Source organism: Antedon bifida, chromosome 3 (assembly GCF_963402885.1).
Source record: "Antedon bifida chromosome 3, ecAntBifi1.1, whole genome shotgun sequence".
Taxonomy (NCBI): domain Eukaryota; kingdom Metazoa; phylum Echinodermata; class Crinoidea; order Comatulida; family Antedonidae; genus Antedon; species Antedon bifida.
Genome location: NC_136228.1, coordinates 3,453,676 through 3,476,042, shown reverse-complemented (window position 1 = coordinate 3,476,042; position 22,367 = coordinate 3,453,676). Strand labels below are relative to the sequence as shown.

Sequence of the window (22,367 nt, the reverse complement as noted above, 5' to 3'; positions counted from 1 at the left end):
TTACTTCTGTAGAGAACAAGGAGATAGAAAATCAAGTTAAGAATATTGAAGATAGGGATAAAGGGTTTAGACGATCAAGTAGATTGAATAAAGGGAAACATGGAAATCCATGTCATTTGCCGACATCGGCAGTAGGGGTTCATGATTAAAATTGTATGCTACTCTGTTAGAAGATCACTTGAGTATTAGGGATTAGCTTGAATTATCTTTAATAGTTGTTATGTTGATATTGCAGATAATTTATGAGGTTTACGTTACATAGATAGATTTTTAATTTGTTTTTTTGTTAAGTTTTCAGAGAAACATTTTTTTATTTGTATTGTACATTCAGGGACGAATGTTTTTCAAACAGGGAAATTGACGGGAGGTGAAGGGCGCCCCCGTGGATTTGAGATGTTTTGTGCGGATGAGGAGAACGCACGAGAGGAGAGATGAACACGACGAATGGAGTTGAGTGGACGTTTCCGAGTAATAATTGATGTTTATATTACTTGTTAGTTACTATTATTTGATGTTTAAGAGGTATAATACGACGTTGGAAATAGAATTCGAGTGTGAAGATGTTTACTGTAGTTCGAAATATACATCGGTTGTAAAAGATTTCATAGATTTGAAGTAGATTATTGGACGAAAAGTTTCAATGTTTTCAATGTTATAACAGACCAAGATCGTTGGAGTTTTACCGATATTGGGATTGTGTTAGTTTCAAGACAAAGAATTGTTGATACTGTTGAGTACTTACTTATTAAACTGTTGTAAAATTGTATACTTATCGTATTCACTTTATTTGGATTCTTTACGATCTGAAGGGGATATACATATTAATAACCCCACACCCCACATTACGACACAACCACCTGTAAAATAAATTGAAAACAAACATTATATACATTATATTAGGCCTAAATAAACATTTATCCCTTATACTTATAGTTATACCTAACAAATATTGACCAGAACCAATTACAACCGCAAAAGCGTATCAGCAACGCTTCATACAGAATACCGATACCCGATATTATCGGAACCAAAATAAAAGGCGATCGACTTTACCATATCAAACACAAGACTATCGGGCCCTGCGCTAAGACGATCGGGCCCAGCGAATGAGACGATCGGGACCAAAATGGTTCCTAAAACATGAGACGATCGGGCCAACGCATGAGACGATCGGGCCCAACGCTGAAGACGATCGGGACCACGTTTTCTGGGCCCGATCGTCTTGGGCCCGATCGTCCGTGGTCCCGATCGTCTGATAACCGGCTACTAGTAGGCCCCTAACGTAGATGGCTAAGCCTAGGCCTAGAATAGTTTGTTAGCTAGCTAGGCTAGGTAGGGCCTATATCCTAGGATACGAATATAAGATCCAAATAAAGACCTGCTATTAAAACAATACAGTATAAAGAATTCCGTATGATATGGTATGATAATAATGAAACAAAACTTACTTCTTGTTTTTGTCATTCTTCTGTATATAAAACGTGTGGTGGGCATGGGGTGATAAACTTAAACTATTTTTTATAGAGGGCGCAATCACAATTTGTCTACCACAGCCATATATAAAGAGTTACGATATTGAAAATTAGAAGCCATTTTTGTGTCAAAGAATTCGTACGCTGAGGTCGCGCGCGTCTCTTTTGTATAGCGTTTTCCTATAGTTCATGCATTATTTTTAGATTTTTTTGTCTATGAAATAACGCTTATATTCCGTTTTTATTTTAGTAATTAATTTTATTAATGGTATTAATTTGGTAACATATATATATTGTGTCTATAATAACAAAAGAATAAATGCTAGGGCCTACATGCAAGTCAGGATACATCAAAGCATGAACCAATACAAAAAACACACAAATTCACCCCTCTTTTTATACAGTATATGGCTCTCTGTGTGTTTTTGACACAAACTTTCAGAGACTCGTTCATCATTTCATTTGTAATAATTTTCCTTTATTATTTTAATATTGTTCATACCCTATTCAATATATTAACAAATATATCCACGACACTTTATTATTTTATTTAGTCATCAAAGCATGCATTATGAATTGAAAATATTACATAAGTGTTATTAATAGGACGTAGTTATGGGATGTTTCGTTCCAAAATCAATCAATCGAACTTTATAATGTACTAGCGCACGCGCGCGCAATATTCTTTGCCGCAAGTACTTCTGTACGCTGTGCACATCGATATTTCACCGTAAAATGTGCAATTACATTTTTTTAAACATAAGAAAAAGTTTAAAGTATTTTCTTGCTCCTATACTTTACATGCATTAACGGAGACAAGTTTGACACAAATTGATCTGCATATCACGTGACTATAATCCAATGTCGTAACTCTTTATATATATGGCTCTGTTGTCTACATTTTATCGCTGCAATTATCGAAGAACTTTATTACTCGATCTCCGGCGGCGGGTTGGTGAAATGAATAATATTATACCTATAATAAACAATACATTTTTAACAATAGCTAGCACGTACAATTTGATATAATGACCTCCTCGATGTTAAAATCTCCCTCTTCAAAAAACACTATCCTTACAAATAAACAAATATGTTTTTTATTCATAATTTAGTATTTATTAAAAAATATGAATAACAATAAAACATAGCAGCATAAATACTGAATTTAGTTTTAATTTACAAAATTGAATTGAAAGTAAAAAAATATCAAAATATAAAACATTTCATTTACCAAACAGACATTTAAAAATTAATTCATATAAAAAATATAATTACTGTACAAAAAAATTGAACACTATAAACAATCATTTATCAAACATTAATTTAGATTTAAGCATTGTTCGTTTAATAATCGGATCAAATATGGAACAGGGCTAGAGAAGTGGCGTTTAGTAGCACAGTGGGATTCAACAAAGTTGTGACTATGTCTAGTGGAAGGATTATAGAGGACGCAAGGATTTAATTCTGTTGAGAGCCATATATATAGTTATGACTTTATATATATGGCTCTGATTCTGTTCTTCCGTTTACCTGGTCTCATTTGCATATATTTTTGTCCCGTTTTGTTTTTGCAATTCTGCATATAAAAAAAATAAATTAACAAACTATATAATTAACTGGTCCTCTGAAGTTAAACAAAAAATTGGAAGACATTTCAACTACTTCCAGTTCCTAGGTGTTTTTTCCTCTTTATTTTTAATATTTAAACTCTGTCCATTTACTGTACTGTACTATAATGTTGTCAGTTGAATTCCTTCAGGGGAACATTTTTGTTTTTAATAAAAAGGGGAATCAAGAGTGGACTTTGACCTTTGGATTATTTTTCAAAACAGAAGAAACATTTTAAACAAAATTGGATCTCTTAATTGGAGAGAATGTAATCAATGAAGTAGATAAAGGCTTGTTTGATAAATTTCTTTCATGGAAAAATAATATTCATAGTTTATTTCAAAATTTAAGAAAAAAAAATCTTATTTAAGTTGAGATATTTTGTTCCTCAATACATCCTAATTATAATCTACAATTCATTTATTAATCCATTATTCGTTTATGGCATTGAGGTCTGGGGTAGCACATATTCTTCTTACTTAAACCAATTACTTATTTAAAAAATGTATGTTTGTCATTTGATTTTTGCCTGTAATCTCAACCTAGAGACTCTAATATAAATGCACAACAAAATATAAAAACAGTTAAAATGGTCTTATCTCTAAATATAGCAATAGGTAATGCCTGCAGGAACAATAGCAATGCTTGTAGGCCTACTGTTATTTTTTGTAATATTCCAGTATTGTTATTTGTTTTGTCATCTTTTTTTGTTACTAACATTCATGTACCGTTTAGTACACTGAAATCTTATAATAAATCTTTGTAGGCCTACTGTTATTTTTGTGTAATATTCCAGTATTGTTATTTGTTTTGTCATCTTTTTTTTCTTACTAACATTCATGTACCGTTTAGTACACTGAAATCTTATAATAAATCTTTGTAGGCCTACTGTTATTTTTTGTAATATTCCAGTATTGTTATTTTGTTTTGTTGTCTTTTTTTTGTTACTAACATTCATGTACCGTTTAGTACACTGAAATCTTTCAACAGTAGAACCTCCTCTTTACTACTGGAGTAAACCTCTTCTTTAGGACACCCCTATTCAGGGGACACACCCCTCCTTTTTACTACTGGAGTAAACCCCTTCTTTAGGGCACCCCTATTCAGGGGACACACCCCTCCTCTTTACTACTGGAGTAAACCCCTTCTTTAGGACACCCCCATTCAGGGGACACACCCCTCATCTTTACTACTGGAGTAAAACCCTTCTTTAGGACACCCCTATTCAGGGGACACACCCCTCCTCTTTACTACTGGAGTAAATCCCTTCTTTAGGACACCCCCATTCAGGGGACACTTTCTCATAAAACGAGGGGAAATATATGTTTTAGCACTACAGCCAACTTCTAATTAGGGGACAACCCTATTAAAGGGACAGGGACACATTTGAGAGTGCCAAATGGTTGATTTAATCCTATTATAAGGGGACAGCAATTTTTTTTTGGAAAGAAACCACCACAGACAATAACTTGTGTGTTTGAAGTCTGGGATACCAGGGTATCTATGCTATTGTACATTGAGGTATGACATGCTAACATTACATCGCAACCAAATCACTACTCAATTGGCAGATAAAAGAGTTCACAGGTAGATTGTACTGGTACCAGTTTTCAACACTTTAACGCCGTCTAACATTTGTATGAATAGAATGTCCATGTTTATTGCATCATTGGGCTAAGTCTGTGACTTAAGTTTTCATCATCCTTTGACAGATCTATACGAATGAAAAACAGTATCAATCAATTTAGTATAACAGTTATGATTATTGTGGAAATTGTAATTGTTTTTTTAAGATTATGAATAATAAATATAAATTCATAAAACACCACAATATTTTCCAATGTAATAAATTCAGTAGATTAGCATCATAATCATTGTTGAAATCATAATCATTATTTGATGATCACAGTATAATTCATGAAATTACACAAAATCATTTCCAATTTCAGGAAATAAATTCAGTAGATAGCATTCTTATCATAATTACTGTTTTAAGGATTTTGAATAAAAATTTATGAAACACCACAAAATTCTTTCCAATTTTAAGTAATAATTCAGCATTGTTATAATTATTGTTTAATAATCATCACTGTTTGAATATGATTATAATATAATTATAATTCAATAATTTTCAATATCTATGATCAAAAAAATTTATGAAACACCACAAAATTCTTTCAAATTTTATGTAATAAATTCAGTAGATAGCATTTTTATCATAATTACCGTACTGTTTTAAGATTTATGAATAAAAATTCACGAAAGACCACAAAATCATTTCAAATTTCAAGTAAATAATTCAGCATTGTTATAATTATTGTTTAATAATCATCACTGTTTGAATATGATTATAATATAATCATAATTCAATAATTTTTTATCTATAATCAGTTTTTAGAAACAACTACAGTAAAACAAAACTACTCACTCACATTTTATTCCTTTATAATAATTCTGTTATTCTGTGTATTATAAATCCTAAATTTTAGAGTAATATTCTCAATATCACCAACTTTTTATCATCTTAATCATATTATCATATCATATATCATCATATATGATCTTCCTTTTTTATGTTTATCTCCCAATTTTGTATAATACTTTAATGAATAATTTACCTTCACTCTGTTCACATTGGTGACTTGATGATACCATCTCATTTCTTCTCACTATCGCCTATAAATAATCATTTAATGTAAATAATCAACTTTAATGAATAAAACTAAACTATTTCATTTCATTTATTCATCCAAAGAGAAAATGAAAAATATTATTAAAAATATAGCATAAAATGCATTAAAAGATGAAAAGATTGTACGTGGTTGATGACCTAAAAAACCAGATATTATTAAATTTTAATCAAATTACAATAACTTAAACTGTTTAAAAATGAAAGATTCAATAATATTACAAAATACTTAAAGATGTATTGTCCCTTGAAACACAAAAAATAAAAAAAATAAAAATATTCTACATTTAAATTGGCCATATCAAAGTAATATTAAAGTTATTCACTTTAAGTCGAAAATTCGAGCCAAAAACAAGTTTACGTAAATTAATTTGATTACATTTCGTCTGGAAAATCGTCGCGAGCGAAAGTAATCAAAGATTTCAAACCATGAGTATGCATTATACATGATGATGATTACAACTCGTCACGGTTGAGAAGGTGTTTCCCCACAGATCGCAAGGAAGTTTTATGATTATGCATACAGAGTAGCCAAACAAGCTCGTTGCATTATGAGATATGTAATTTTAAGTTATTTTTTGAACAAAAAAACGTCTGTATTTCAGTTAAATGATTTTTTTTTCCTACAAACTATTATGATACTTCAAAATGACCCACCTTTTTTGAAATCTTTTTTTTAAATTTGTTTTTAGTCAAAGGTACAATACATCTTTAATATATGTAATATAAAGTAGAAATACATACCAAGTAGTGTGTTACTTGCTATTGTTCCGAGACAACCTGAAAACGAATTTATTTTGTCTGGATCATCTGCTAATAATTGTTCAATCTCAAGATAGAGAACTGCATCCCATACGTTGGAGAAGCTATATCTTCTTAACTTGTAGAAAGCAATAACAATATTTAAAGCACGTGGGTCAACTTGTTTTAGGGCCTTGAACAGTCGCTTTCTGTAAGATGACAACTCGGTTTTATCAGTACTTCTAAACTGAACGTTGTTGTCTCTCATATACTTTGATACAAGATTTTTGGCTTGTGCTATTTCAGATGTTTTTGTGACCTGTAACAGCAAGTTAACATTGGTTGGCAAGATTAAACCTTTGTCTTCAAGTTCATTGAGCAAGTCATTTGCATTAAAATCTTGATTTGCAATTTCACCGACATCCAACTTATCGAATAGTAGGAACCTTAGCCAACGATATCTTTCGCCATCAAAGCAACCACTGAGACCAGCTTTTAGGTCTCGGAAATTGTCTGAAAATAAAATTACAGGACATTCGTTTGACAGTGATCATTATTGTACCCACTCCAAAATCAAAATAAATTTTTATTTAATCATCAGTATAGAATATCAACAAAATGTAAAACAGTAATTGAGGTCAATATTAAATTTGTTTTATTTTCTCTCTCCACTCTACTATTTCAAAATAAAAATATTGTGGAATCATGTCAGGTTTGGGTCAAGTTCAATACAAATATGAAACTACTGTCAACTTTGGAATACTTGATATTGTAAATTCTGAAAAATTTGACAGTCACATGTGTGTCATTCTAGACTTGGCTATATGTGGCAAGTTTTGGTTTATTAAACAATTAAAATTAAGGACTTAGGCCACGGGCGGGTAGAGGCTTGTTTTTGGTTTTGCTTTTCCCAATGTGTTCCCCACAAAGACATTGCATTACTGTCAAACTATTTCTCAAATATGTTTTTGGTAATGCTAGTTTATTTAGTTCAGGTCCGAATTGAATTAATTTATTTAAATTGCATGCGGCTGTGATGATACATGGACATCTGTACTGTGTGTCCCACGCAGACTAGGCCTTGCTGTCCTACTCTAGTAAACTAGTATTACTGAATGGGTACCCCTATTACTAGCTACAGACTAGCCTAGCCCGATCGTCCGTTGCATGAGTTCAATCTTCTTTGCCATCTAGACCTAGGTGAATGATGACCATAAACAATTCTACATTTGTAATTTGACATAAATTTGCTACTTAAAATTGTCTATACCAATTTCATTTATGGATAGGAATCACGTTGGCCTTCATCCAGTCATTGGGAATGGTACCGGTTGATATCTTGCTGTAGTTATATTCTTTTACTAGGGTAGGAGGCGCTCGAGTCGGGGATGACGGGACAAGTCACACCTTGCAAGGGCGTATCCCTTTCTTTGGTTTGGGTTTAGTTTTTTCCCTCAGTTTCTACTGTATGATCAGCGCTTTGAGAGGTTTCACAACATACAGAGCTTTATAAGTCCATGATATTATAATATAAATACTCTGCGTATTTGTTAGACTCTCACAATGACGTGCCATATCCACATATCCATTTCTAGAACATGTATGCACTGAATAAATCATGGTACCCATCTTATGCTAAAATAAAATTCATTGATATTAACAGAGACAAATAATTTATTATACAAATAACACACAAGTCTAAAGTTGTGCGTTAGAGGAGATGCGGCAAACTTGAGGGTATTTACAATGGTGTATGTTGCACAACATTTTTAAAACCAGAGAGTGCGTTGCATCTCCAGTAACGCACAAACTTAGAATTGTGCGTTATTTGTTTTACAACATGGGTCTATGAATTATTATCACCACTTTGCTTGCCAACCAAATTACCGCCTAGCCTAGAAAATGGTACAATGCCTAGCAAGATCGGTAATACTCTGCCATATGATTTACACGCAGTGGTGTTATGCTTTTTTGCTGGGAACTTTTTCCACTTCAGTGCATGACAGTGAAAAAATAAAGAGCGCCATGTGATTCATTTCAGCGCATCTGATTGGCTACTGTACATCCTTGAACCCATGTTATAATACTAGTTAATTATCATCCATAAAAGTAAAACATAGTTACAATTTAAATTTTTTTTTAAATAATCTATTTATCTGATATATAATATTTCAATCACCTTGGTCTGTTTTTCTTCTTTTTCTTCCCTTTCCAATTTCATCTGCAAATAAAATGAAAAATATTACACTAGTTGAACCTTCTGTAAGTGGACACCATTGGGTCCAGAAAAGTATCTGCTTATAAAAGTGCCTACTTATGACAGATTTAGCTGATAGTATCAATTAAGTGTTTGTTAAAAGAGGGGAGGAGCACTGCATACAATGTTTAACTATAATCACTTGAGACAAAAAGATGAAATTGCCATGCGAGTAATCTACAACAAGCGACAGCTCATCTGAGCTTATGCAATCCTTCACTTGTCATTGGTCAAATTACTATTGTTGTGCTTACGTTCTTGTGTTGCATCCTAGAGATCCAAATAATCGTCATTGAGGGCAGCACAGCATTAACAAAGGCAAATACTTTATTATAATTAAATATCATTGAGTCCATAAAAAAGGTACAACATTTTGCAAAACTTATCTACTTATTTCAATCAATTACCTTGATCGGAATTTCTTCTTTTTCTTTCTGTTTCATCTGCAAATAAAATAAAAAATATTAGTTGAACATCCTGTAAGTGGACACCATTGGGTTAAAGTAAAGTATCTCATGGATGCACACAAAGATGCAATGCACAGCTCATCTGAGCTTATTCACTTGTCATTGGTCAAATTACTTGTTGTGCTACATTCTTGTGTTGCATCCTAGAGAGTTACAAACTTAACAGCCAACATATTAAACTCTTCTCAAATAAAAAAAAATAGGTTTATAATATTATATATATATATATTTATAATATTAACATTTTTTTATTCTAAATATCTTGACATTAGTAAATTGATAAGGTCGGAAAAAATGCATTTCATAGACAACCCTACGATGTTTTTTGTGAGGTAACAAGGTGTGCAAAATTAATGAGTCAATTTTGACTGACGGAGGACCAAGTTGTAAATTACTCGGAATTAATTATTAATAAATATTATTAATCATACTATATCTTTATTAACCCTACAAACCACCCTACGATCGATGCGTTGATAATTATAATAACAATACATCGCAGTAGTAGGTTACGAACAATAGATTACGATCTACAAACATAGGTACAATTTAAATTTTGTTTAAATAATCTATTTATCTGATATATAATATTTCCATCACCTTGGTCTGGTTTTCTTCTTTTTCTTCCCGTTGGCCCAATTTCATCTGCAAATAAAATAAAAAATATTACACTAGTTGAACCTTCTGTAAGTGGACATCCTTGGGTCCAGAAAAGTATCTGCTTATAGAAGTGCCTACTTATGACAGATTCAGCTGATAGTATCAATTGAGTGTTTGCTAAGGGAGGGGAGGAGCACTGCATACGATGTTTAACTATAATCACTTGAGACACAAAGATGAAATTGCCATGCAAGTAATCTACAACAAGCAACAGCTCATCTCAGCTTATTCAATCCTTCACTTGTCATTGGTCAAATTACTATTGTTGTGCCTACGTTCTTGTGTTGCATCCTAGAGATCCAAACAATCGTCATTCAGGGCAGCACAGCATTAACAAAGGCAATACTTTATTATAATTAAATATCATTGAGTCCATAAAAGTACAACATTTTGCAAAATTTATCTACTTATTTCAATCAATTACCTTCATCTGAATTTCTTCTTTTTCTTTCTGTTTCATCTGCAAATAAAATAAAAAATATTAGTTGAACCTCCTGTAAGTGGACACCATTGGGTCCAGTAAAGTATCTCATGGATGCACACAAAGATGCAATGCACAGCTCATCTGAGCTTATTCACTTGTCATTGGTCAAATTAATTACAGTATGTTGTGCCTACATTCTTGTGTTGCATCCTAATGAGATTTAAACTTAACAGCCAACATATTAAACTCTTGTCAAATAAAAAAACTAAATAGTTTTATAATATTGAACCTCCAACATTCACATTTTTTAATTTTAACTATCTTGACATTAACAAATAGATTGTTAATATTTTAATATTTTAACTAATGTATAGATTATCAATAATGATTCTACTAGTACTACTACTGGTAAGAGGAATGAAGATATCACAGCTAATAGCAGCATGTTGTAACAATGTATAGATTATCAATAATGATTCTGATAGTACTACTACTGGTAAGAGGAATGAAGATATCACAGCTAATAGCAGCATGTTGTAACAATGTATAGATTATCAATAATTATTCTGATAGTACTACTACTGGTAAGAGGAATGAAGATATCACAGCTAATAGCAGCATGTTGTAACAATGTATAGATTATCAATAATGATTCTACTAGTACTACTACTGGTAAGAGGAATGAAGATATCACAGCTAATAAGTAATAGCAACATGTTGTAACAATGTATAGATTATCAATAATGATTATATTGTACTACTACTGGAAGAGTATTATCAAATATGTCTATTTTCAAATAAGATAAAGTATCCTCTTTCTCTATTCTATAATTATTTAAACATGTCACTTTTTTGCAGAAATAGGTCACACAGGTCAGTTTCCTGTGCTGTAGGGATGAGTGAGAGTCCTTCATGAAGAAATTAGTGTATTAATGAAAATGTACTTAATAAAAATAAATTTAATGAATCTTACATCCAAACAACCGCTGGTAACATGTGACATCCATTGTAACAGATTCGCCAGTTTCTGTGCACGTTAACTTCCTGCATTGGAAATCTTCTAGAATTTGAAAATGCTTCTTATCTAATTGATCACTACACCGACAAGGAATGCATCTCTTGAATGGAATCCCCCTTCTACCGCCATCTTTAGATTGCTCGAATGACTTCTCGACTGTTGACAAAACCTAAAGATATAAATTTAATGTTGATCAATTTAAGACACGCATTACCAAATATGAAAGCATCAATGATGCAGTAGCTCACAATGTAAGACATTTTATGTAATGTGAGGCAGGCAATGTTTTCAGATTTATTATTGGGATTATATTTTTTTCAATTCAATTAAAAAAAGAAAAGAAATCATAGATGTAATTTTTGATAAATTATAAGTTATATCCAGTGAATGAAATTCAAATGATTTTACATTTTTCCTAGTGGAATTTGATATCCTTGGTACCACTCACTATACATTGTGAAACTTTTAAGGAAAATGCTACCTATATATCGGGAGACACACAGTTGGAGAATTTGCAACAGATTTTTAACATATTCACTGATCTAAAAGCATAGTTTAAAGAAACATGTGTAAATTTCTCCTTAATTGTTCTATGTGTATTTTCATAAAGTACGTCCAAACAGATATATAATATAACTGGTAACATAACATACCAATTTGCATGCTTCAGCTGAAGGTTCCTCTTTACTCGTTTCGTCAAAAGAATCTGTTCTTTTAATAGCCATCTAGAAAGTAAAAATAGATGTGATGTTTTGCTATCAGAATTTAGATACATTTAAAGTAAATTCTGGGAAAGACTAAGCAACAATATTTAACTTTCATAATTTAGTGATATTTATTGAACATTCATTATAGAGATTATTTATTACCTTTAACAAGAACTTTCGCTCATCCTTCTTAGTAATAAATTTGTCAAGAGACAAAATCACATGATGATTTTCGTTGAGGTAAAGTTCTGCATAATTACATGCGAGTATTGGGTCAACTCCTTCCTTTTGAAATTTGTTAAGGAATTCAATAATTAAATACGGAAACAACACGTCTGGCAGATATCCCTCAAAGTCGTAATAGATAGGCCTGCTGATAGATTGTGAATCATCAGGTAATTGTCTCACTTGTCTTGTCTTGATAGCAAGTCGCAGTGGCACAAAAAAGGATCGTTTTCCAACTGATTTCTGAAATTGTTAATTTGCAACAATGCCATTTAAATTATTTTAAGCAAACTAAAGATACTCTGTCATGTAGACATTTTCATTAGAAAGTTTATTTAAACTTTGAACATTAAAAATCCAAACTATTAAAATAATACTTTTTATCCCAAATCTTACATGCATAAAAAGACTAAAGAAACAAAACCTACTGTAGATGTACTTGTCACATCTTGGCTGCTGGTTGCCTCCCTCTCACAAATGAAACCTAATTGAATCATCAGTGCTACAAGGAACTCAAAATTCTCTCCATTGTCAACTTTACTATCTTTCCATAATTTTCGCAACAAGTCTTCTTCCAGTATGCCTTTGTCAAGTTTATCAAAAGATCTTCTAAATTTAGCGGACTAAAAAAAACACCAACTATAAACCATGTATCGTATTTTGTGTTTATAACAGTTGTGAGGATGACGGAGATAGATACAGTAAACATTTAGAATATAGATGAACCATGTGTTGGTATAATACAGTATTGTGGTTTAACCCTTTCACTGTGCGTAACATTGAAAGACAGGTGATTTTTAATAAATTGCAAAAACCTACTAAATGAGATAATTTTGTAAATATTTTTGTGGTGGGTAAAAGGTTGGTGTACGGTTTGGAGTAAGAAAATGGTACGATACGACAATATTAAAAAATATAGAGGTCGCATGTAGTGAAGGAAAATAGTTTTAAAACATTGCAAATATATTTAAGTTTATCAAAAATAGTGTACCCGGTAATGATGGTTATATGCAGTTCAACGCGGTAATACACGCAGTGAAAGGGTTAAACTGTGAAATTAAGTTAGTTTGCTGCTGTGCTATTCACTTTTATAGTGCTTCAATTATGATGATATTAAAGCAGAATATTAAAAAAGTGAAATAATCAAAACTTGTAAAAAAATTACAGTAAATTACAAATGATGCCTTACAGCATACTTTTTATTTTATCTATAGAAAATGTTAAGCATCTCTATCAAATATTACTAAAGGCAAATTCTTTGCTAAGGAATAATAAATTACACAGAACAGGAGTAATTATACTACGGTAACACGTTTTTACAATGCAAGACATTTATGAGTCTACTTACTGGATATTTTGGGGGAACCACAGTTACAAATTTGGTGACAATTTCAACCAGCCTCAACGGATCTAGCACGACTTTATCCCTTAATAATTTGTTGTCAGGCATGTAAACAATTTCACCAAGATCGTACAAGAAGTTAAGCAGGACTGATTTGTATTTTTCTTCTTCAACAATACCATTCTTACTTGTCAAAATTTTGATCTAAAAGAAATAATTTTTAGTATTATTCAGATTAAATAAAAAAATATGAAATCATATTCAGTTTTTGCAACATTTGGGTATTACATGAAAAAATAGTTTGAAATATTGAATTTCAATGGCTAATTACCTTATTATTTATAAATAAAACAATAGCAGCAAATATCTGAGATGAAAATATGATTTTGGATATTGTAATCTAATTATCTATAGACATTTTTTAATTAAAGGGTACTTATATTTAGAATTGTTAACTTTTTTTTTTTTAGATACTTGCGACTTAATATTAATATTATTTTTAATAATTATTCTGAAAAAAAGAACAAAACAAAACAAATAACATTTACCTCTTCTAAAGGACACAAAGAAAAGGAGGGCTGTTTTTTTCCTCTTAGATCATGTAAATCACATCGAAAACGCATCCACTTTAAAGGAAAAGGCTGTTCTAAAGCTTTCATAAGTGTATCAATAACTTGTTTGAGATCACTAAAGCTCTTATCTGTAGTTGGTTGACTGTTTTCAATGGCAAAATACTTGTGGTAGACATGATTTCCATATGGTTTTGTTTTAAGCACATCTTGGATAATTTTAAACACCTTTTCCGCCTGTTTGTAAATCATTTTAATAACAGTTTACGCATAATAAGAATGTGTCAATTTTGTAATTTATTTAAAGTAATATTTAAAAACAGTTACAACTGCAATGTATCTTTGGTTGTGGCTATTTATACTAATATAGAAACAAAAGAAGTATTAACCTCATCATTTTGCTGTTTTTCAGTCTTACCAAGCTTACCCTTATGTGTACCCACAATAAGGATAGTTGGTTTGTCAACTTCATTCTTTTCATCTTCTTCCACAATACGACTATGAGAATAAACTGACAGGATGTAAGATAATATGAACTGGAGATTGGTCCAATGATGTTGACATTTCCTCTGAAAAGAATTACAGAACAATTAACCACAGTTAAACTTGAAATGTTTAGTTTTTAAAAACCTTATCTGGAAGGTATGAAATAATAAATCTTTTATAATAGTCAAACTGTTCTTATAAATTAGAAGACTTGTTCAATCACAATGCCTTACTGCTGCCATGCTCTAGAAATACTTACTCTAGTTGAATCAATGAAAGTAGCAAGATCATCCAAGGGTTTACTGAGATCAAACACAACAATATATAGTGCTTGTAGTGTCATGAACATCTGCCAAAATATTTAAATATTGACTGATTAATATTCTTGAAGGCCTTCTGACAACATATGAACAAATATTATTTTTAATTGTATGTGGACCTTAATATATAATAAAGACTTTCATATATACAAATTCTTTGATAATAATGTGGCGAAAAGTTACTGAAAATATTTATTAACATAAGCCATAATATACAAATAATAATGAATATTTTATATTCATGCAATGAAAAAAAAAAATTCATTAGTGAAAAATGAAATCTTTTATCACATGAAATTATTTTCCCATACATTGCACTCATAAACATTCTTTATTTGTATATTATAACATCCCTAAGTAGATTCTTTTATTTGATTGGGGGATTATGGGTCACATGATATAAATAAATGTTCTATTGCTCTCCTAATGATGTCATCAAGAGTGCAATGTCATTATATGTGTGCGAGTACTGCAATTTTGTTTTGCGCATAATTTACACAGTGAACAACCACACACTCTTCAAGAAGCTGTTGTTGACTGATCACGTTTCATTAACCTGTAGTGTGTGCTGTATGTGTATAATTGTTTTACTCCCTGTCTAAAATTAGAGTGCTGCTTTTTCAATGGCCTAGCCTCTTGTTAAAGGTAGGTGTGTTATACTTTTAACAAGAGGCTAGGACAAGGTCTAAACTATTCGAGAAGGCAGCATTGGACGCTGAGTAGAACAATTATAGACGTGACAATACAGATTGATTTTTTAACACGCAGTCTATTCTTGTGTCCCATGTTTCGGTTGCTCACTGCGTAACATAAGAATATGCAATCTGACTTACAATCCTCCAATCAAATGACAAGAATCTAATATTAAATTGTTATATATATTACTATGCAGTAACATGTTTGTGATTATGAATGGGAAAAAGGCAAACTATACCTTGGCCATACAATTAAGTTAGTCTATACAGAAACCTACTTACCCGATGTAGACCATGGTAGATTAATTGTCCCCCATGGTCCCAGATGTTGAATGTTTCTTCCAAAGTCTCCTCCTTATTTTCCTCAACTTTCCTGATTACATCCTTATCTAATTGTTGATCTGTATTAAATGGAACAGCTTGAGTAGCTGTATCAGAACCTGTAGTGGAAACAAGTTTTTTGGTCATTCTACAAACGGCGTAACAAGCATCATTATTTCAAAAATGTTAATTCATCATAGTTAATCAGTCAGTTAAAAAGTTACTATGAGTATAGTTGTCTTCATTATCATCATAATGAGCTTTCGCACCAGGGCAGTAAGCGAAAGGGGACGGTAGATATGAAAGTACGGTAATATATGCAAAATATTAATCTGCACATTTGTATAAGCCCAGTATATATTTATCTATATTATAAACATAATATCATTCCCGAGTGGATGTCAAATCTTATATTTTACCGATATATAAAAGGCGATATCTGTTATATTACATAGCCAACAACAAGTTGAATGTAACTGCTGGGTCGGGTGTAGCTAGGCCTCTTTTATGTAATAAGCCTGCCTAGTTAGGCATTGCATTCACCTTATCTTGCGAAGAATAATATACAGATAATTACTAATTAATGATTCCTTGGCAATAAAATATTCACTTAGGCCTAGGTCGTTTAAATTAACAGTAGAATTTCCATCAATAAGCCTACATTAATAATAATAATTTTATTACCAGGTAGGCCTAGGCCGAATAAATAATAATTCCTCTTTTTCGAGGAGGAGCCGAATCACCGAATGTTCAGCGCGCAGCGTGTACCAAGTTACTACTGTGAGTATTAACCAATCACAAACGGTCTGTCATCACATCTAGGGAGGACTAATAACAAATGAGGGCGCTATGTATGCATAGTTTAAATATATAGTTTAGTTGATTAATTTCTTCAAGCAAGTTGCGTAGTGCGGTGTGTAAAACGTTGTCTTGTAATGGTGTGGACAAATCGTCGTGAGTTCAAGTCTCAGTAGATGACTTTTGTTTATTTATCGCCAATTTGTTGCCACAATTACACAGTCAATATCATCGTACTCGAGAATTTGCTGGATTTTATATGTTTAATGACAGGGACACGATAATTACGCGAAAATTACTCAGTCAATATCATCGTACTCAAGGATATATATGATTTACGATCCTCGCAGCAGTAGTCATGTGATGCAGTTTCAACCAATCACGTTCACATATTTACATAGGCTATGTAATATTACATAATTCTTAATACTATTTTTTAAAAAAACAGAATTTTAAAAGTTACAAAAACTAATCATTACCATTTCTCTGGTTGTCATGATCATCATTGTTGTGGTTGTCATCATCATCATCGCTGTAGTTGTCATTATCATCCTCAATGCTGTAGTTGTCATCACTATCATTATCGTAGCCCTCAACATTTTCAGACTCATCATCATCTGTAGGTGGTCTCTGGACAGCCTACATACAATGAAAACAAACCTTATAAATATATTTACCTTCCAAACTACATAAGTTTTAAATCATTGATCATTAAGAAAACAAAGCCCTCAGTTTTGGCTAGTAATAATATAGTAATAAATATAGTATATATTATAGTATAAATGCGGATATGAATATTCCCATTCATCTAGGTAGTGTATTTTTTTTTTTTGGAAAGATATCAATCTAGTCTACTGGACTTACTTTATTAAGTAAGTCCAGTGGACTAGATTGATATCTTTAAAATAAAAAATAGTATAAATGCCTTTTGTATTATTTTAATGTTTTTAATAAAATGTTGTTGACATACTTTTTCAGTTATTGTTCTCATTTTGTCAGCGACAGTTATTGTTCTCATTTTGTCAGCGACACATTTTGTAAACTGTTTTGAGGGATTACCTGAAAATAACAAAACAAAGTTAATTATTTCTGTAGGTTCTTGGGTTGATGTAAGTGAATAATATTTGATTATTAGGTTACCACTTTCAAACTAATTGATAATGTAAATTGCATAAAATACAATCCTGAAAGAAGCAAACCATCAAATGTTTTGCATCAGAAAAGATCAGGAGTAACAATATTTAATATGTATAATATAAAAAAAAATCATGCAGAAATCAGCCAGTTACACGACTGTTCATATCAACATTAACATAGAATCCAACAATATACTACTGTGTGTCAGTAGTGGTATTGATCTCCAGTTTATCTTTCAATAGTGTATCATAATTCACAGCAAGAGGGATGAAAAGCTAAATTAATTTATGTTTACCACTATCGTCATGATCTTCTGTCCATGTTTTGCTTACAGTTCTTATCACTGCTATTCCATCTGTAACATCATGTTTGGGGTTAAATCTGAAGTGAAAATCAGTTGAAACCAATAATGAACTTGGGTCACTTTTAAGTGCTGTAAACATTATGCTTGGAGTTAAATTTGAAGTGAAAATTATTTGAAACCATTAGTGAACTTGAGTTACTTTTAAGGATGCTATATTAGGGAATTAGGGTTATTAAAATGAATCATATTTTTTTAATAGTTAACTCTCATATTTCATAGTTAATTTCACTGTCCTACTACTACTTACTCTTTTCCAATACATGCATTGATTAGGCACGTTTTACCTACTCCTTCCGGCCCAATCACTTTAAGCATTCCAAGTTTGATTTTGACAGATCCCTCAGTCAATGCCTTAGTGTACACTTCCTGAACATCTGTACCATGAGCAGTAATAGCAGATGGAATATTCTCATCTGATAAAATATAATTTTATTATATAAAAACCAACCATGCCATATAGTGCTAAGAAATAAAAAATCAATAACTATTTTCTTTTGTGATAAATTTGTTTAAATCAATTAATGCAATGACTTCAAATGGCAATTAATTCAGCAAGCATATTAATTCATTTCATGTATACTACAGTAGAACCCCTCCAGCTTTGGGACACCTCTAGTAAGCAGACAATGGCAAAACAAAGGGCAATATATGTTTTACCACTATGGCCAACACCTACTCAGTGGACACTCTTATTAAGATGACAATTTAAATGAAATGCATGAATCTACTTAGATGTTATATAAAACAAATAATGAATGTTTTTATATTCGTGGAATGGTACAAATAATTTCATTTTCATAATCACGGCCTTGTGTACATTCTAAGAAGGTGGAACCAATTAAGGTATAATGATAAAAAGGTACTGGGGTTTGAAAACAAAACATAACCGATATTCTACACAACATTTCAAGAAATAAACAGATCTGCATTGCAAAACGAGTTGTAAAACTATGGGATCTGTGGCCATTTTTTTTAGTTGATGATAACAATATATTATTTTAATATAAGTGAATTGTTAATTTTTAAAATCTGAATAATAATAATGGCTAAATTATGAAAACAATAAAGTCTAGTGTTTGCCAATCAGATTATAGGTCAAGCCTTTTATTTAAGAATATTGACAGATTGCAGTAACTCTCTATCATCTTGGACGTCTGTGAAAAAGTAAAATTGAACACTAACCACAAGACTTATCATACAGCCAACATGGTACTGTACAGTCTAAATCTGCCCATAGTACTGTTTTTATAGTTATTTAGCCTCAGTTAAATTTAACATTACAATAGCCACAATATTATGTTCTAAAAGTTTGGTTCAACAGGATTTAAGATAAACAATAAACTATTATACTGTACCAATACTATTCATAGAATCCATTTCAATATAAACAAGATAGTGTTAGTCTTTAAAAAGATATACTTGTATGTTGTTCAAGGTAATGTATCTAATTTTAGTATAATTTATTGCTTCAATCTCTTCCTAACCTTATGTCTCTGTTATTAATTAACAATTACAACAAATATAAACGTCGTAGTGGTGTATCGTTACATGTACTTTACTATTTCAATCGACTATGACAGTGACAGTTTTAACAAAGTATTAAATCGGAAATGTTTTACTCTATTTAGTGGTATATTATTTATAGGCCTATAAAAAAAATATTTTGTTAATGAGTGGATAATAAAGAAATATTAAGAATATATTAAAAAATTGTTCCTCTTTGTATCTATCCTCGTCCCCAACCCTCAACCCTAATGTTAGATACAAAACAGAAATTTGGTTTGTTTTGTAACCAAATCAAAAATTTGGACTCATTTTGTGACAAGTTTCTCTTTCGGAAGTAACTCACAGAGTGCTAATTTTGTTTGACTACATAAATCATTGTGTCTATTTATTTGTATCTCTAAACTACAATGTTTTATAGTCCTGCGGTACGTACACTTGAAATCGCTAGTTTTTTGCGCTGAAATTATTATGTATAAGAGAACCATCTGTGGGCACGACCTAGATGGTACGCGGGCGAAGCGAGCTAGTTATTCTAACTATTTATAACAATCTACTAAATATTACATAGTGGCCACTATGTAATATTTAGTAGATTGTTATGAATAGTGTAACATCAATATCCACTGTGCAAATATAGTAATAAAACAAAATAAATACTCAGAAATAGTCAATAATATCAGTGAGAAACATTGGAAATGTAATTAATATCTAATACTTATTAGAAGGTAAGCAGAAGTTACAAAACAGACTTTAAAAACAAAAGACCAAGAAGGTGTCCGCTAAAGAGATGGAAGGATCAACTCATGATACATACCGGCCTACCTCTACTAACAGCAGAACGGAACGCGCTACAAAGTGTACAAGGATCCAAAGAGGATTACGTAATTAATGGTAATGGAAGCTTTCCTTTTTTGTTGAAAATTATACGATTTAAAATGCCTCTCTACTAGCTAGGTAGGCAAGCTAGGCTAGCTAGGCCAGATTGGACATATTTCTCGGCGATTGATTTTCAATGTTAAAATGTTACTGTTTTCTTGATTAATCTATCATGTACTTTGAACATAAAACTCATCTAAAATAATTGAATAATTATATACAATTGATCATTTTATTAGTAATCTGATAATTATGTTGACAGGTTAGACGAGTCTGGCGAATGCTGGCCAGACGTATTCGGTCTAGCTAACTAGGCCTAGAGTAGAGGCATTTTAAATCGTATAATTTCAGGTTAAAAACGTCAAAAAATTAAGAAAGCTTACCTTCTAATAAATATTAGATAACCATTAAATTGTCAACTTGTAATTCCAAAGGACAGGCTGTCGTATTAATTATGTATTTTAGAAGCAAAAACATGTTCGAAATAATGTAGTCATATGTTTTAACAGTGCATGGCCAATACCGGAAATCGACCATTGAATGCTTTGGTGTTGCTAGGTAATAGACCGTTATCATGTGGTATTGTGACGTCAGACCGCAGAACTCTATAACACAAGATCCTTTTCTGTGCTGTAAATAGGTGACAGGAAAGTCTTAATTAACTTCATTATAACAATAAACATAACATACCTGTACCTTGATTTGAACTTGATGTTCCAGCAACATCTGTATTTACTGAAAAATATAATAATACATTCAATAGATACAAATTCATATCACAAGTTCAAACAGAGTCATGAATGCAACAGTGTATTTTATAAACAAGTTAGTTAAGGCTAATTTCAAATGATGCTTTAACGCACTTTCAATTATTTTGCAAACAATTTGAGAAGAACAACTTGCTGTGAACGTTGTGTATAAATGTTCTACTCTGCGTCCAAATTTGGAGCACTGCCTCTTTGAATGGCCTGGCTTCATGGTCAAGCATTCGTCAATGATTTACGATAGATACATTGAATAAGAGTAGGTGTGCTATAAAACAAATAATGAATGTTTTGTATTTCGGCTCTGGCTCAAAAATAGAGTAGTCAATCTTTCAAATTTTGAAATATTCTCACCATCCAACTCATAAACATTCATTATGTGTATATTATTATACATTTAACCCGTAATTTATCCTAATCTTGTTTAGCAGTTTCACACTGTTTACTATAGTTTTACTATGGGTAAAAAATGAATAAAAATACAGTTGTCTCTTTTGTTACTCACCTCCAAATAGCCGCTTGTAACGTTTAACATTCATCGTCAAAAAAATGCCAGTTTTAGTGCATGTCAACTTCTCATACTGGAAATCTTCAAGATTTTTAATGTGCTTCTTTTTTGATTTTTCACTACATTCACAAAGTATGCATCTCTCATATTGAATCCCTCTTCTACCACCATCTTTAGAAGGTTCAAATGACTTCTGGATCGTTAACAAAACCTAAAAATATACATTGAATATTGATTCCTAATAACATAAATAAAGCCAACTACAAATACCAAATTAAGACACAATCAATAACAAAAACTGTATTACCTTTTGAATCCGCTGCACACATATATTCACTCACATTTACAATATTATAGTTTTAAAAAAAAGTTAAAATGGTTTTATGTCTTCTATTCCTAGGTGTTTTAATTTA

The 22,367-nt window shown here is 31.5% G+C and overlaps 2 protein-coding genes across 2 annotated transcripts in view; both read right to left on the bottom strand.

Annotated features, from left to right (window-relative positions):
* Window positions 1-4,738: 4,738 nt before the first annotated feature.
* Window positions 4,739-22,367, bottom strand: part of LOC144837387 (uncharacterized) — a 54,753-nt gene continuing 37,124 nt past the window's right edge. The window contains exons 7-13 of the mRNA XM_078692460.1: window positions 21,952-22,165; window positions 10,319-10,354; window positions 9,835-9,879; window positions 9,175-9,210; window positions 8,690-8,731; window positions 6,514-7,023; window positions 4,739-4,794 (exon numbers count right to left, since the gene is read on the bottom strand). Of these exons, the coding sequence (XP_078548586.1) occupies window positions 4,739-4,794; window positions 6,514-7,023; window positions 8,690-8,731; window positions 9,175-9,210; window positions 9,835-9,879; window positions 10,319-10,354; window positions 21,952-22,165 (939 nt within the window). The remainder of the gene's footprint in view (window positions 4,795-6,513; window positions 7,024-8,689; window positions 8,732-9,174; window positions 9,211-9,834; window positions 9,880-10,318; window positions 10,355-21,951; window positions 22,166-22,367) is intronic.
* On the bottom strand, window positions 11,278-21,660 carry LOC144836984 (uncharacterized). Its single transcript, XM_078691949.1, has 15 exons — window positions 21,546-21,660; window positions 21,373-21,417; window positions 18,548-18,713; window positions 18,232-18,317; window positions 17,770-17,858; window positions 17,279-17,438; window positions 15,963-16,120; window positions 14,925-15,014; window positions 14,569-14,748; window positions 14,159-14,416; window positions 13,617-13,814; window positions 12,697-12,891; window positions 12,206-12,511; window positions 11,990-12,061; window positions 11,278-11,505 (listed from the first exon to the last, which is right to left on the bottom strand). Exons 1-15 carry the CDS (start codon window positions 21,658-21,660, stop codon window positions 11,278-11,280), a joined length of 2,346 nt encoding a protein of 781 aa, XP_078548075.1.

What these genes read in the sequence shown, in the direction of transcription:
- LOC144836984 (XM_078691949.1), bottom strand. Translation starts at nt 21,660, where the DNA reads ATGAAGCCAGGCCATTCAAAGAGGCAGTGCTCCAAATTTGGACGCAGA. An exon ending in TGTTTGCAAAATAATTGAAA is followed by an intron (nt 21,418 to 21,545) that starts GTGCGTTAAAGC and finishes TATATTTTTCAG; the next exon opens with TAAATACAGATGTTGCTGGA. An exon ending in AATGCATGTATTGGAAAAGA is followed by an intron (nt 18,318 to 18,547) that starts GTAAGTAGTAGT and finishes TTTTCACTTCAG; the next exon opens with ATTTAACCCCAAACATGATG.